This window comes from Delphinus delphis, chromosome 9 (genome assembly GCF_949987515.2).
Source record: "Delphinus delphis chromosome 9, mDelDel1.2, whole genome shotgun sequence".
Taxonomy (NCBI): domain Eukaryota; kingdom Metazoa; phylum Chordata; class Mammalia; order Artiodactyla; family Delphinidae; genus Delphinus; species Delphinus delphis.
In genome coordinates, this window is record NC_082691.1 from 21,674,257 (window position 1) to 21,691,741 (window position 17,485).

Here is a 17,485-nt window from a genome sequence, read left to right on the forward strand (position 1 = left end):
TTACCTATATTTTTGTAAAATGTCTTCTTCTTGAGTATAAGTGGAAACTATGAATATGATGAGATATCACTCCATGACTGTTACATTATATGGCAAAACAAAGATTATCCTGAGTAAGCGTGACCTAATCCTCTGAGCTCTTTAAAAGCAGAGTTATCCCAAGGTGGCTGCAGAAAAAGAGCTCAGATATTCACAGCATGACAAGGACTGATTGCATTAGTGCTGGCCTGAAGAGAAGGCCATATAAAAGAGATGCAGGTGGCCTCTAGAAATTTAGAGTGATTGCCAACTGACAGCCAGCATGGAAACAGAGATCTCAGTCACACAGTCACAAGGAACTGCATTTTGCCAACAATACGAATGAACCTGGAAGTAGACTATTCCTCAGATCATCTAGATGAGAGCTCAGCCTGGACAATACCTTAAGTCCAGCCTTGTGGATAACCCGAGCAGAGAATCTAACCATGCTGAGCTCGACCTACAGAACTATGAGCTGATAAATAGGTGTTAGTATTAGTTTTTTCAGCTTTACAACTGATTTTATTTTTCAAAAAATTTTAATGAGGTATAGTTGATATACAATATTATATAAGTTTCAGGTGTACAACATAGTGATTGACAATTTTTAAAGGTTATGTTCCATTTATAGTTATTATAAAATATTGGCTATATCTCCTGTGTTGTACTATATGTCCTTGTAGCTTATTTTATATATAGTAGTTTGTACCTCGTAAACCCCTACCCCTATCCTGCCCCTCCCCACTTCTCTCTCCCCATTGGTAACCACTGATGTGTGTTCTCTATGAGTCTGCTTCTTTTTTGTTATATTCACGTTTGTTTTATTTTTTACATTCCACATACAAGTGATATCATACAGTATCTGTCTTTCTCTGACTTATTTCACTTAGCATAATACCCTCCAGGTCCATCCATGTTGCTGCAAATGGCAAAATTTCATTCTTTTTCATGGCTAAGTAGTATTCCTGTGTGTGTGTGTGTGTGTGTGTGTGTGTGTGTGTGTGTACGTACCACATCTTCTTTATCCATTAATCTGTTAATGAACACTTAGGTTACTTCCATATTTTACCAATTATAAATAATGCTATGACTACTGGGGTGCATGTATCTTTTTAAATTAGTATTTTTGTTTTTTTCAGATAAATACCCAGGAGTGGAATTGCTGGGTCATGTTAGTCCTATTTTTTGTTTTTTTGATAAACCTCCATACTGTTTTCCATGGTGGCTGCACCAATTTACATTCTCACCAAGTGTAAGAAGTTTGCCTTTTCTCCACATCCTTGCCAACATTTTTTGTGATCTTTTACAATGATAGCCATTTTGACAAATGTGAGGTGATATCTCACTGGGGTTTTATTTTGAATTTCTCTGATTATTAATGATGTTGAGCATCTTTTCAAGTGCCTGTGCCCACCTGTAAGACTTGTTTAGAAAAATATCTATTTGGGTCTTCTGCCCATTTTTAAATCAGGTTTCTTTTTTCTTTTTTTTTGATGTTGGGTTGTAAAAGCTGTTGTATATTTTGGATATAAACCTCTATGGGTCATATCATTTGCAAATATTTTCTCCCATTCAGTAGGTTGCCTTTTTATTTTGTCGATGATTTCCTTTGCTGTGCTAAAGCTTTTAAATTTAATTAGGTTCCATTTGTTTATCTTTGCTTTTATTTCCTTTGCTTTAGGAGACAGATCTCCCAAAATATTGCTACAATTTATGCCAAAGAGTGTTCCGCCTATGCTTTCTTCTACAAGTTTTGCTTTCTGGTATTACATTTAGATCTTTAATCTATTTTGAGTTTGTTTTTGCATATGGTTTTAGAGAATATTCTAATTCTAGTCTTTTACATGTAGCTGTCCAGTTTTCCCAGCACCACTTATTGAAAAGACTTTTTTCACTGTAATATATTCTTGCCTCCTTTGTCATAGATTAATTGACTGTAAGTGTGTGGGTTTATTTCCTGGGTCTCTATTCTGTTCCACTGATCTACATATCTGTTTTTGTGCCAATTCCACACTGTTTTGATAACTGTAGCTTTACAGTATAGTCTGAAGACAGGGAGCATGATTCCTCCAGCTCTGTTCTTTCTGAAGATTTTTTTAGTTATTCAGGGTCTTCTGTGTTTCCACACAAATTTTAGGAATAATTATTTTAGTTGTGTGAAAAAGATGCCCTTGGTATTTTGATATAGATTGCATTGAATCTGTAGATTGCCTTGGCTAGTATGGTCATTTTACAATATTAATTCTTCCAATCCATGAACACAGCATACCTTTCCATCTGTTTGGATTGCCTTCAATTTCTTTCGTAAGTGCCTTATAGTTTTCCAAGTACAGGTCTTTTACCTACTTAGGTAGGTTTATTCCTAGGTATTTTATTCTTTTTGATGTGATGGTAAATGGGATTGTTTTCTTAATTTCTCTTTTTGATAGTTCATTGTTAGTGTATAGAGACACAACAGATTTCTGTGTATTAATTTTGTATCCTGCAACTTCACAAATTTAGTGACGAGCTCTAGTAGTTTTTGGTGGTATCTTCAGGATTTTCTATGTATAGTATGTCATCTGCAAACAGTACAGTTTTTCTTCTTCCTTTCCAATTTGGATTCCATTTATTTCTTTTTCTTGTCTGACTGCTGTGGCTAGGACTTCCAAAACTATGCAGAATAAAAGTGGCAAGAATGGGCATCGTTGTCTTGTTACTGACCTTAGAGGAAATGCTTTCAGCTTTTCACCACTAAGTATGATGTTAGCATTGGTTTGTCATATATGGCCTTTATTATGTTGAGGTGTGTTCCCTCTAGGCCCACTTTCTGGAGAGTTTTTAATCACAAATGGATGCTAAATTTTGTCAAAAGCTTTTTCTGCATCTATTGGGATGATCATATGGTTTTTATTCTTCATTAATGTGGCGTATCACACTGATTGATTTGTGGATATTGAAAAATTCTTGCATCCCTAGGATAAATCCCACTTGATCATGGTATATGATCCTTTTGATGTATTGTTGGATTCGGTTTACTAATGTTTTATTGAGGATTTTTACATCAATGTTCATCAGTGATAACTGCCTGTAATTTGTGTATGTGTGAGATATCTTTGTCTACTTTTGGTATCAGGGTGATGCTGGCCATGAAGAATCAGTTTGGAAGTGTTCCTTCCTCTGCAATTTTTTGGAACAGTATAATAAGCGTAAGTGTTAACTCTTCTCTAAATGTTTGGCACAATTCATCTGTGAAGCCATCAGGTCATGGACTTTTGTTTGTTGGAAGGGTTTTTTTTTTTTATTACTAATTCATTATTTCTAATTGGTCTGTTCATATTTTCTGCTTCTTGCTGGTTCACTCTTGGAAGATTGTACATTTCTAGGATTTGCCCATTTCTTCAACACTGTCCATTTTATTGACACATAGTTGTTTCTAGTAGTCTCTTATGATCCTCTGTATTTCCATGGCATCACCCTTTTTCACCCTTTTTCATTTCTGATTTTATTGATTTGGATCCTCTTTTTTCCTTCATGAATCTGGCTAAAGGTTTATCAATTTTCTTTATTTTTTCAAAGAACCAGCTCTTAGTTTCTCTGATATTTTCTTTTTTTTTTAAAGAGTCTATTTCATTTATTTCTGCTCTGACCTTTATGATTTCTTTCCTTTGACTAATTTTGGGTTTTGTTTGTTTTTCTTTTTCTCGTTCCTTTAGGTGTAATGTTAGGTTGTGTATTGGAGATTTTTCTTGTTTCCTGAGGCAGGCTTGTATTGCTATAAACTGTGCTCTGAGAACTGCTTTTGCTGCATCCCAGAGATTCTATTGTTGTGCTTTTGTTTTCATTTGTCTCCAGGTATTCTTTTATCTCTTCTTTGATTTCACCAGTGATCTATTGGTTGTTTAGTAGCATATTGTTTAGCCTCCACATGTTTATATTTTTTGCAGGTTTTTCTTTTTTCTTGTAGTTGATTTCTAGTCTCACAGCATTGTGGTCAGAAAAGATGCTTGACATGATTTCAATTTTCTTAAATTTACCAAGGCTTGTTTTCTGGCCTAGCGTGTTATCTATCCTGGAGAATGTTCCATGTGCACTTGAAAAGAATGTGTATTCTGCTGCTTTCTGATAGAATGTTTATATAAGTTCCATCTTGTTTAGTGTGTCATTTAAGGCCTGTGTTTCCTTATTGATTTTCTGTCTGGATGATCTGTCCATTGATGTAAATGGGGTATTAAATTCTCTACTACTATTGTGTTACTGTCCATTGCTCCCCATATGTCTGTTAATATTTGCTTTGTGTGTTTAGCTTTGCTTATGCTGGGTGCATATATATTTATAATTGTTGTATCTTCTCTTTGGATTGATCCCTTGATCATTATGTAATGTCCTTCTTTGTCTTTTCTTACAGTCTTTGTTTTAAAATCTATTTCATCTGATATAAATATTGCTACCCTGGCTTTCTTTTGATTTCCCTTTGCATGGAATACCTTTTTCTATCCTCTCACTTTCAGTCTGTGTGTGTCTTTAGATCTGAAGTGAGCCACCTGTAGGCAGCATATATATGAGTCTTGTTTTTGTATCCATTCAGTCACTCTATGTCTTTTGATTGGAGCATTTAATCCATTTATACTTAAAGTAATTATCGATATGTATATTCTTATTGCCATATTGTTCACTGTTTTGGGGCTGTTTTTGTATGTCTTTTTTGTTCCTTCTTTTGTTCTCTTCTTTTGTGATTTGATGACTACCTTTAGTGTTATGTTTGGATTCCTTTTTCTTTTTTGCATCTTTTATAGATTTTTCGTTTGTGGTTACCATGAGATTTACATATAGCAATCTATATATACATGATTGTTTGAAGTTGCTGATCTCTTAATTTCCAATGCATTTTAACAGAATTTGTACTCTCCTACCCTCATGATTACTGTTTTTGATATCATTTTTTACATATAATTGTCTTGTGTATCCCTTAACTACTTATTGTGGATATAGACAATTTTACTACTTTTGTCTTTCAACCTTCCTACTAGCTTTGTGCATGAATGATTTCCTACCTTTACTATATGTTTGCCTTTACCAATGAGCTTTCTCCTTTCATGATTTTCATGTTTCTTGTGTCCTTTTTTGCTTACAGAAGTTCCTTTAACATTTCTTTAAAGCCAATTTGGTGATGCTGAACTCTTGGCTTTTGCTTCTCTGTAAAGCTTTTTATCTCTTCATCAAATCTGAATGAGAGCCTTGCAGAGTATTATTGGGTTTTGGTTTTTCCCTTTCATCACTTCAAATATATCATGCCATGCTGCTCTGGCCTGAAGAGTTTCTGTTGAAAAGTCAGGTGATAGCCTTATGGGAGTTCCCTTTTATGTAACATGTTGCTTTTCCCTTGCTGCTTTTAATATTCTCTTTTATCTTTAATTTTTGCCATTTTAATTACAATGTGTCTTGGTGTCTGCCCCTTTAGGTTAATCCTGTATGGTGCTCACTGCACTTCCTGGACTTAGATGTCTGTTTCCCCTTCCCAGGTTAGGGAAGTTTTCAGCTATTGTCTTCAATTATGTTCTCAGCCCCTTTCTCTTTCTCTTCTCCTTCTGGGAATCCTATAATGCAAATATTAGTGAGCTTGATGTCCCAGAAATCTCCTAAACTGTCCTCATTTCTTTTCTTTTTTCCTTCACCATCACTGATTTCCACTACTCTGTCTTCCAGCTCACTAATCCATTTCCCTGTATCATTTAGTCTACTATTGATTCCCTCTAGTGTATTTTTCATTTCAGTTATTGTATTCTTCATCTCTGTTCGGTTGTTCTTTCTATTTTCTAACTCTTTGTTAAAAACTTCTAATGTCTCACTCTGTGCATCCATTTGTTTCCCAAGTTCTTTGATCATCTGTACAATCACACCCCTGAACTCTTTCTTGGTTAGATTGCATATCTCCACTTCACTTAGTTCTTTTTCTGGTGTTTTATCTTAATCCTTTGTTTGGAATATGTTCCTCTGTTGCCTCATTTTGCCTAACTAGTTGTTTTTATTTTTATGTACCTGGTAGGTTGGTTATGTTTCCCAACCTTGAAGAAGTGACCTTTTGTGTTCCAGCAGTGCACTCTCCTCTCAACAGTTATATGCTCTAGGGGTTCCTCCTATGAGGGTTGTGTGGGTCTTCCTGTTTTGGCAGGCTGACTATGTAGGTGGTCTAATAGGCTAGGTTGGCCCCTGGTCTGCTTGGTTGCTAGGTCCTGCCTTGTGCAGATGCTGCTGGCCACTGGTTGATGGTTGATGGCAGAACCCTGGGAGGCCCTGGGGCTAGTGCTGGGTTACTGCTGGGTGGAGTCAGGGTCCAGGAGATCCCAGGGCAAACAGGTATTATTTTAAGTCAATAAGTTTGTGGTAATTTGTTACAGAAGAAAACTAATAGCTAAGTACAAATTTTGAAAAGGCTACCCCAAGACATCCCAATTTATTGTTTTCAACATTTATATGAACAGTGGTATTTGAGTTTTTGTAGTCACAGATCTACTAATCGTTGTTAAAATTTAGAAACATAACTCAAACCATTCTCAGTCCTGCAGTTTCAGGGACTGAAACCAGCTTTGGCTTCTAAAGCTTACAGTGCCTTTTGGAGCATCAGCCTTAATCCATTTTTCATGTTTGCTTGCTTGATTCAGGAGGCCTGAAACACAAAATTGCATAAAGTTATATCTTGATTGACAAGAGCAATATTTGACTACATAGATCCTAAAACTACATCTCTAAAACTGAAAAACACTTTTGAACTGCAAAAATCTTAGTAAAGACAACCTGAGTTGGAAGAGAGTTGCAAATAGGTTACTTGGGCTTGTTCTCGCCTTTCTTTTCCTCAGAACAACTCTGAAAGGGAAACTACTCTGTTTTTTGTTTGTATTTTTTTTGGATGCAGGTTTTAAAAAGAGCTTTATTTAAGTGAAATTGACAAAATAATACATGTATTTAAAGTATGTAATGTAATGTTTTTACATATGTAAAAGTCTGCAAAACCATCTCCTCAATCAAGATAATGAACATATCCATCACTCCTAAGTTTCCTTGTGCCCCTTTGTAATCTTTCCCTCATGCCCCACCCGGCCTGTCACCTCTACAACCCCCCCGACCCCCACCAATCCTTCGATAATTACTAATCTACTTTGTGTCACTTTGGATTAGTTGCATTTTCTAAGATTTTAATAAATGGAGTCATACAAAATATACAATACGTAGTCTTTTAAAAAATATCTAGGTTATTTCAGCATAATTATTATGAGGTTCATTCATATTGTAGCATGTATCAGGTGGTTTCCTCACACAGATGCTGATCCGTACTTTGCTGAACAGTCATGGGCACCCTGTGTACCTCTGTTTGCTCTGGAACTTTCTCTTGTTAACTCTAGCAGCCCTGGTCTCCTCCACTTGGTGAGTCTGTTGGGCTCTGACTATGTTACCCATCCCTGCCCTGCAGCCTGGAAACACTCTCAAGGTAATAGGCTATGGCAATCATTGAGCTCACCTGGTTTGTTTCCCATCTCTAGTCTTCTAGTTCTGTTTTTTCTTTCAATCAAGGTAGTTAAGATGCTACACCTCCTCTGGAGATCCACTGCAATTCTGAACTTAAGAGACCAGTCAAATCTGAACTGATGAATGTTGTGAATACACTGGCTCAATTCATCATATACATTTTCTTTGTTGAATCCAAGCACACAAATCAGGAAACAACTCTCTTCTCTAGGACAGTTTTCTCCTTTGTTAGTATCATATGATGTTCCCAGCTGCTGAAAAGGTGCTTTGTACCATTCAATCTTTGTGTCAAGTGCTTTTGTGTGATACAAATTCTCCTGTGAATTCTTGTCTCTCCCCTTTAATCTGAGCCATAATCTTATCTATCTACATCTTCACTGGATCTTTCCCAAAAGACAGCAGCATATTCAATGACTTCCTCTAGAGTCTCTTTTTCCTTCCACTTCTCTTGCTGTATTTTCAGTATCATCACAACCCACGTCTCAGTAAACTGCTTAAAATCTCTCTCATTCCAACTAGTAATCCCTGTATTAGAAGCTTCTCTTTTTCCCCAATCTTCATCATTAAGGGGATCAACTTTATCAATTTTAATCTGTTCATCTTTTTGTGCCTTACCACATTTAGCAGGTCAGGATTTCAAGGTATCTACAACCAATAGCTTTTGTATAGTACAGAACTTCTTTTTCTAGTAATTCAAATAAACGTAGAGGAAAGAACTGGTAATCCTGAATATTGGTTGTTCTATTATTTTTTACACATTTTAATAGCAATAGTAAAGCATCAACAATAGTAAGGGTTTCCCAAATATCTAAGATCTTTTACCTCCTCAATCATGAGTTTCTTGCTTACGGAAGGAGAAGCCAAATCTACCCATTTCCTTCTGCAGCAGAGGAGACCATGCACAGTACTACTGTTACTAACAAAATGAACACACAAGTGATTTTAGCTTAGGGACAATACTCACAAGCAAGACAGTTTGTAAAGTTCCATTTAAGTTGCTGGAAAATAGCTTTATCTTGCGAATAAGAAATTTACTGAAAACTCTGTACTTTGGGTTGAATCTGTGGAGATTCTAATTCTTATTTGTAAAGTTTATAAATTCCTTCCTACAAAAATCTTGTAACAGAGATTGGAACTTGGGGCTGCAGAAACCTTGCTCCTTATTTAATCCCCTTTACCAATGAAAATCAGACAATATTTTTTTGACCAAGAAATGGGAAATGACTAACCTATCCCCCTGTGACTTGGCTTCCTTTAAGTGAGAGAAAAGTTTCTTCTCAGGACATGTTTTTAAACTCTAGTATTTGCTCTCAAAATCTGCCATGTCCAAATCTACTCAAGTATATAAATATCCAAGTTTGACTGACTGAGTGATTTCCAAATACCTGGTTGATAAGCATTACTCATTATTTAACCCAAAATGCACCTGATCTAATCAGCTCTAGCCATGGACAAAGATAGGGCTCTAAGGAGTAATTGGCAGAATTTCTGTTCCTTGTTTAAAAATAGCCTTGTTTAAAAATAAGCCTCTTGGCTAAGGTGAGCTTCTTCCTGCCCCCCACCCCACCACTCCCCACTCCAAACCTTGTAACAGACTTTGTTTACTTACATTCTGAGGGATAATTCTGGTGCTGTCTTATTAGGAACAGGTTAAATTTCAGTGCATCACAGCTGGAGGATTCCCTCTTTTACATTATAAACACTACTGACCACCCACTACGGGAAGCATCATGCTAAGTATTTTAGGGAGGTTCAAAACATGTCAAAAGACATGGTAATGCCCTCAAAAAGCTTACCAACTGGCTAGGAAAATAAATTATACACTTTTGAAAAAGGATTTAAATAACTACTCTGAAATCTTATTTATTTATTTATTTTTTTAATCTTTTTTGTGGTATGCCGGCCTCTCACTGCTGTGGCCTCTCCCATTGCGGAGCACAGGCTCTGGATGTGCAGGTCCAGTGGCCATGGCTCACGGGCACAGCCGCTCCGCGGCACATGGGATCCTCCCGGACTGGGACACGAACCTGCGTCTCCTGCATCGGCAGGCAGACTCCCAACCACTGCGCCACCAGGGAAGCCCCCGAAGTCTTAGTTTTAATGCACGTTTTTCACAAACAAAAGCTCTAACACCACACACAATCCCGTAAAACCAAATATTTTAATGTCAACATTTTTTATCTGTTCTTCCCTTGACAAAAGTGCAACCCACGACATCTTAGCAACAAATTTTTACAAGCAAATATTTTTGAGCTAGTTATAATGCTGCCCATCATTATATTTTCTCTCAATTATTTGGAATAATGAAAAAGTCAACAGTACACTAGGTTTTGAGCAAGTATGCAATTAATCAGTTTTGCCCAAGAAATATCCTTTTATGTCTAATCACATCCTCTGTATTTTTCGTCTCAGATATTGTAGTTTTCATTTCTAGAAATTCAATTTTGGTCTTTTTTATATCTTCCATGTCTTACTTAACTTTATCCCAACATGTGGAATTCAGTCATAATAACTATTTTATTTTTCTTCTCTGCTAATTCTAACATCTGTGTCTTTTCTGTATAGGTTTTGATTGATATTCACTTCATCTTGGGTCATGATTTCTTGCCTATTTGCATGTCTGATAATGTTTGATTGGATGCCAGACATGGTGAATTTTATTTTGTTGGGTTCCAGGCATTTTTGTATTTCTATAAATCTCAAGCTTTGTGCAGTTAAAGTACTTGGAAACAATTTCAACTTTTCATCTCTTGTTTTATGATTTGTTAGGCAGCTCTGGAGGAATGCGCAGTCTAGGGCTCTTTCCAACTACTAAGTGCTCTACCCAGTGCTCCATGAGTTATGGTATTTTCCAGTCTGGCAGGTGGGATAGGCGTTTTTCCTGGACTTGTGTGAGCATTAGGTTCTGTTCCTTCTGGTACTTTATAAACTCTAGCTATCAATCTCTGTGGACTCTCTTTATGGTTTCCTCAATTCAAGGCGTCTGCTGGGCTCTACATTAGTCCCTTCTCCATGTACTACAGCCTGAAGACTCTCTCGAGGGAGTAAGCAGGGACTCATTTTGCTTGCTTCCCAGCTCTTAGTGATCACTTTCTTTCATTGCCTGATGTACAGTATCTTAGAAACTGTTTTTTCATGTATTTTGTCTATTTAAAAATTTTTTTTGTTGTTGGTTTAAGTAGAAGGGTAATTCGGTCCTTTTTATTCTACTTCTAGCCTAAAAGCCCTCACTGTTTCTATCTTTCTCTCTTTCTCCCTCTTCCCATCTTTTTTTCCCCTCCCTACATCATGCTCTCTGTAATTTCTTGTTGGGAAATAATTAAAGACTCAAAAGAAGTTGTAAAAATAGTACAAAGAGGTCCTGTGCACCCATTACCCAGTTTCTCCAATGTTGACATCTTATAATAACCATCGTGCATTATCAAAAATAGGTAATTGTTTGGCATACAATTAATTAGACTACAGAGCTTACTCAGGCTTCACCATTTTTTACATGCACTCACTCTTTTACACGTTTTTGTGTATACTTTTATGAGATTTTATCACATGTATAGATTCACATAACCATCATTATAATCAAGATACAGAATTGTTTTATCATCACAAAGAAAGTTCTATGTGATATCTCTTTATAGTTTTATCTTCCCTCTCCTTTCTTAACTTTTTGCAACAACTTCTCTGTTCTCCATATCCATAATAATGTCACTTCAAGAACATGACATAAATGTAATCATACAGTATGCAATATTTTGAGACTGGCTATTTTCACTCAGCATAATGCCCCTAACTTCTATCCAAGTTGTGTGTATTAATAGACTGTTCTTTTTCACTGTTGAATACTACTCCACCGTATGGACATACCACAGTTTGTGTAACCATTTACTGGTAGAAGTATATTTTAGTCATTTCCATTTTTTGGCTATTATAAATAAAGCTATGAATACTTATGTACAGGTTTTTATGTGAACACTAAGTTTCATTTCTCCAAGATAAATGCCCAGGAATGTAATTGTTGGGTCATATGGTACTTTCTTTTTAACAAAATGCCAGGCTGAATTCAGGAGTGGCTATATTATTTTCCATGCCCAATACCAATGCAGAAGAGATCCAATCTCTCCACATCCTTGCCAGCATTTGATATTATCAGTATTTCTTATTTTAGCCATTCTAATAGGTATGTAGTAGCATCTCATTCTGGTTCTAATTTGTACCATACCAATGGCTAGTGATGTTGAACAGGTTTTTGTGTTTTTACTTGGCATCTTATACCTTCTATGGCTGTACTGTTTCTTAAATTTTACATGATTACACTTTTAGGTGCACAAATCTTTTTTCTTCATTACTGGGAAGAGTTTCCTCAGGGTAAGATTTGGCTGTGGTTCAGTGTTTTGTATATGACCAAAATAAACATGAAAACAAAAACTAAAAAAACCCCCAAAAACCCAGGCATTACAAACAGAATTCACATGCTCTAAGACTGGGGTCTGTACTTTGATCTCTAGTATAGGAATCAGCAAACTATGGCCCACAGGCCAAATCTGGCCTGACGCCTGTTTTTATGGCCTAAGAGCTAAGAATGGCTTCTACGCTTTTTTTTTTTTTTTTTTTTTTTTTTTGCGGTACGCAGGCCTCTCACTGTTGTGGCCTCTCCCATTGCGGAGCACAGGCTCCGGACGTGCAGGCTCAGCGGCTATGGCTCACGGACCTAGCCACTCCACGGCATGTGGGATCTTCCCAGACTGGGACACGAACCCGTGTCCCCTGCATTGGCAGGCGGACCCTCAACCACTGCGCCACCAGGGAAGCCCGACTTCTACACTTTTAAAGGGTTATAAAAAAACAAAACAAAAGAGAATAAACAACAGAAACCGTATGTAGCCTGCAAAGTCTAACATTTACAATCTGTCCTTAACAGATAAAGTTTTCAGGTGAATGGGAACAAAACCTGATCTTCCTTTTTTTTGGGAAACATTAACAAACAAAGCTGATGTCTACTTATTACACTCTCCCAGGATCTTACACTTTAACAAAATGGAGAAACAAAAACACCATAAAAGCACAAACGATCTGAAGGCAGTTCCTACATTAACTACCTGTCAAAGTATTTTTAAGTAGACAGCCATAAACCTACAGCATTCTTCATTCTGTTACCAAATTTCTTCCATGTCATCCGGAAGCACATCTACATGACTGACAAATCCATATGCTGTAAACTTGGAGAAAACCAAAACTTAAATGTGTTCTAAAAATAAGTTATTTCTATGAGTCATATCAAAAGACTAGATTTTTTCGCCCATTTGGAGAGAAAATACTGTCTCTAGCTCTTAAAATGGCATCCTGTGGGCTTGGTCCCATTTCAACATCTTTTCCAACAAATGAACCTGTTTTCCATTATAAATCACAATACCATTAAATGTGTGTCTCCAGCCTACAAACAAGCCGAGAACTCTCTTCTGACTTGGTAGTTTATTTTGATACCAAATGAACTTATTTTTATTATGCTTTACATTTCCAGTTTGACTAAAATAAAGTGAACCCAGTAATACCACCTTCCCTACCATGCAGACAATGACAAAGAACAATCATTTGGCTGACAACATACTTTATCTCTAATCATCTAAATTGTACCACATGCATTTCTGGTCTTAAAAATGGCTTGATATACAATGGTGAGGTTTCATATCTAAGTTGATGAACCCAGTCTAAAACTTAACAGAGAAGTCAACTTATTCCCAGAAATATCTTATCTAAGGTATTCACCACCTATCCAATTTGCCATATATGGGTAGAGCACGAAACTCAGAATCAAGGATCTCATAAGGATTAGAGAATGCATCCCAAAGCATACACACTGTGCACAACTCTTTAGTAGGTAAATGTTTTACCTTAAGAGAGTTCCAGGCTTTCTTTTGACCTCAGAATAGCACATATTTGTAAATCACTTTAAGAATTATACAACACACACTGACAACTAACTGATGAACAATCATTGACAGGAAGGCACTGGAACTCATCAAAAAAGATACCCCACATCCAAAGACAAAGGAGAAGCCAAAATGAGACAGTAGGAGGGGTGCAATCACAATAAAATCAAATCCCATAACTTCTGGGTGGGTGACTCAGAAACTGGAGAACACTTATACCACATAAGTCCACCCACTGGAGTGAAGGTTCTGAGCTCCACGTCAGGCTTCCCAACCTGGGGGTCTGGCAACAGGAGGAGGAATTCCTAGAGAATCAGACTTTGAAGGCTAGCAGGATTTGACTGCAGGAGTTCGACAGGACTGGGGTAAACAAAGACTCCACTCTTGGAGGGCACACACAAAGTAGTGTGCGCATCGGGACCCAGGGGAAGGAGCAGTGACCCCAGGGGAGACTGAACCAGACCTACCTGTTAGTGTTGGAGGCTCTCCTGCAGAGGTGGGTGTGGCTGTGTCTCACCGTGAAGACAAGGACACTGGCGGCAGAAGTTCTGGGAAGTACTCCTTGGCATGAGCGCTCCCAGAGTTCGCCATTAGCCCCACCAAAGAGCCCGGGTAGGCTCCAGTGTTGGGTGGCCTCAGGCCAAACAACCAACAGGGAGGGAACCCCGCCCCACCCATCAGCAGACAAGTGGACTAAAATTTTACTGAGCTCTGCCCACCAGAGCAACACCCAGCTCTACCCACCAACGGTCCCTCCCATCAAAAAACTTGCACAAGCCTCTTAGATAGCCTCATCCACAGGAGGGCAGACAGCAGAAGCAAGAAACACTACAATCCTGCAGCCTGTGGAACAAAAACCACATTCACAGAAATATAGACAAGATGAAAAAGCAGAGGGCTATGTACCAGATGAAGGAACAAGATAAAACCCCAGAAAAACAACTAAATGAAGGAACAAGATAAAACCCCAGAAAAACAACTAAATGAAGTGGAGACAGGCAACCTTCCAGAAAAAGAATTCAGAATAATGACAGTGAAGATGATCCAGGATCTCAGAAAAGGAATGGAGGCAAAGATCGAGAAGATGCAAGAAATGTTTAACAAAGACCTAGAAGCATTAAAGAACAAACAAACAGAGATGAACAATACAATAACTGAAATGAAAACTACACTAGAAGGAATCAATAGCAGAATAACTGAGGCAGAAGAATGGATAACTGACCTGGAAAACAGAATTGTGGAATTCACTGCTGCAGAACAGAATAAAGAAAAAGAATGCAAAGAAATGAAGACAGCCTAAGAGACCTCTTAAACACAACAACATTCGCATTTTAGGGGTCCCAGAAGAAGAGAGAAAGGACCTGAGAAATATTTGAAGAGATTATAGTCAAAAACTTGCCTGACATGGAAAAGGAAAGAGCCACCCAAGTCCAGGAAACACAGAGAGTCCCATACAGGAAAACGCAAGGAGAAACACTCCGAGACACATAGTAATCAAATTGGCAAAAATTAAAGGCAAAGAAAAATTACTGAAAGCAGCAAGGGAAAAACGACAAATAACATAGAAGGGAACTCCCATAACGTTAACAGCTGATTTCTTAGCAGAAACTCTACAAGTCAGAAGGGAGTGGCATGATATACTTAAAGTGATGAAAGGGAAGAACCTACAACCGAGATTGCTCTACCAGGCAAGGATCTCATTCAGATTCGATGGAGAAATCAAAGCTTTACAGGCAAGCAAAAGCTAAGAGAATTCAGCACCACCAAACCAGCTCCACAACAAATGCTAAAGGAACTTCTCTAAGTGGGAAACACAAGAGAAGAAAAGGACCTACAAAAACTAACCCCAAACAATTAAGAAAATGGTAATAGGAACATACATATCGATAAGTACCTTAAATGTGAATGGATTAAATGCTCCAACCAAAAGACACAGGCTTGCTGAATGGATACAAAAACAAGACCCATATATATGCTGCCTACAAGAGACCCATTTCAGACCTAGGGACGCATACAGACTGAAAATGAAGGGATGGAAAAAGATATTTCATGTAAATGGAAATCAAAAGAAAGCTGGAGTAGAAATTCTCATAGCAGATAAAATAGACTTTAAAATAAAGCATGTTACAAGAGACAAGGAAGGACACTACATAATGATCAAGAGATCAATCCAAAAAAAGATATAACAATTATAAATATATATGCACCCAACACAGGAGCACCTCAATACATAAGGCAACTGCTAACAGCTATAAAAGAGGAAATCGACAGTAATACAATAATGGTGGGGGACTTTAACACCTCACTTACACCAATGGACAGATCATTCAAACAGAACATTAACAAGGAAACACAGGCTTTAAATGACACAATAGACCAGATAGATTTAATTGATATTTATAGGACATTCCATCCAAAAACAACAGATTACACTTTCTTCTCAAGTGCGCACGGAACATTCTCCAGGATAGATCACAACTTGGGTCACAAATCAAGCCTCAGTAAATTTAACAGAACTGAAATCCTATCAAGCATCTTTTCTGACAACAACGCTGTGAGATTAGAGATCAATTACAGGGAAAAAAATGTAAAAAACACAAACACATGAAGGCTAAACAATGCATTACTAAATAACCAAGAGATAACAGAAGAAATCAAAGAGGAAATCAAAAAATACCTAGAGACAAATGACAGTGAAAACATGACGATCCAAAACCTATGGGATGCAGCAAAAGCAGTTCTAAGAGGGAAGTTTATAGCAATACAAGCCTACCTCAAGAAACAACAAATATCTCAAATAAACAATTTAACCTTACACCTAAGGGAACTAGAGAAAGAAGAACAAACAAAACCCAAAGTTAGCAGAAGGAAAGAAATCATAAAGATCAGAGCAGAAATAAATGAAATAGAAACAGAGAAAACAATAGCACACATCAATAAAACTAATAAAACCTGGTTCTTTGAGAAGATAAACAAAATTGATAAACCATTAGCCATACTCATCAAGAACACGAGAGATAGGACTCAAATCAATAAAATTAGAAATGAAAAAGGAGAAGTTACAACAGGCACCACAGAAATGCAAAGCATCCTAAGAGATTACTACAAGCAACTCTATGCTTTGTAGTAAAATGGACAACCTGGAAGAAATGGACAACCTGGAAGAAATGGACAAATTCTTAGAAAGGTATAACCTTCCAAGACTGAACCAGGAAGAAATAGAAAATATGAACAGACCAATCACAAGTAATGAAATTGAAACTGTCATTAATAATCTTCCAACAAACAAAAGTCCAGGACCAGATGGCTTCACAGGTGAATTCTATCAAACATTTAAGAAGAGCTAACACCTGTCCTTCTCAAACTCTTCCAATAAGTTACAGAGGAAGGAACACTCCCAAACTCGTTCTATGAGGCCACCATTACCCTGACACCAAAACCAAAGATATTACAAAAAAAGAAAATTACAGGCCAATATCACTCATGAATACAGATGCAAAAATCCTCAACCATATACTAGTAAACAGAATCCAACAGCACATTAAAAGGATCGTACACCATGATCAAGTGGGATTTATCCCAGGGATGCAAGAATTCTTCAATATATGCAAATTAATCAATGTGATATACCATAATAACAAAGTGAAGAATAAAAACCATATGATCATCTCAATAGATGCAGAAAAAGTTTTTGACAAAATTCAACACCCATTTATGATAAAAACTCTCCAGAAAGTGGGCATAGAGGGAACTTACCTCAACATAATAAAGGACATATATGACAAACCCACAGGAAACATCATTCTCAATGGTGAGAAACTGAAAGCCTTTACTCTAAGATCAGGAACAAGACAAGGACGTCCACTCTCACCACTATTATTCAACATAGTTTTGGAAGTCCTAGCCATGGCAATCAGAGAAAAAAAAGAAATAAAAGGAATCCAAATGGGAAAAGAAGAAGTAAAACTGTCACTGTTTGCAGATGACATGATACTATACATAGAGAATCCTAAAGATGCTACCAGAAAACTACTAGAGCT

General features: G+C 37.2%; 1 protein-coding gene across 4 annotated transcripts in view; it reads right to left on the reverse strand.

Moving 5' to 3' along the window:
- FAM185A (family with sequence similarity 185 member A) overlaps positions 1 to 17,485 on the reverse strand; it is an 88,495-nt gene that overhangs the window by 15,498 nt on the left and 55,512 nt on the right. For 3 of the 4 annotated variants that reach the window (XM_060020306.1, XM_060020305.1, XM_060020301.1), the window contains one exon: positions 1,606 to 6,664. The exons of the other annotated variant lie outside the window; for it this stretch is intronic. In XM_060020306.1, coding sequence (XP_059876289.1) covers positions 6,552 to 6,664 — 113 coding nt within the window. In that variant the 3' untranslated portion in view covers positions 1,606 to 6,551. Of the gene's footprint in view, positions 1 to 1,605; positions 6,665 to 17,485 lie in introns of those variants that run through there. 4 annotated transcript variants of the gene reach the window in all.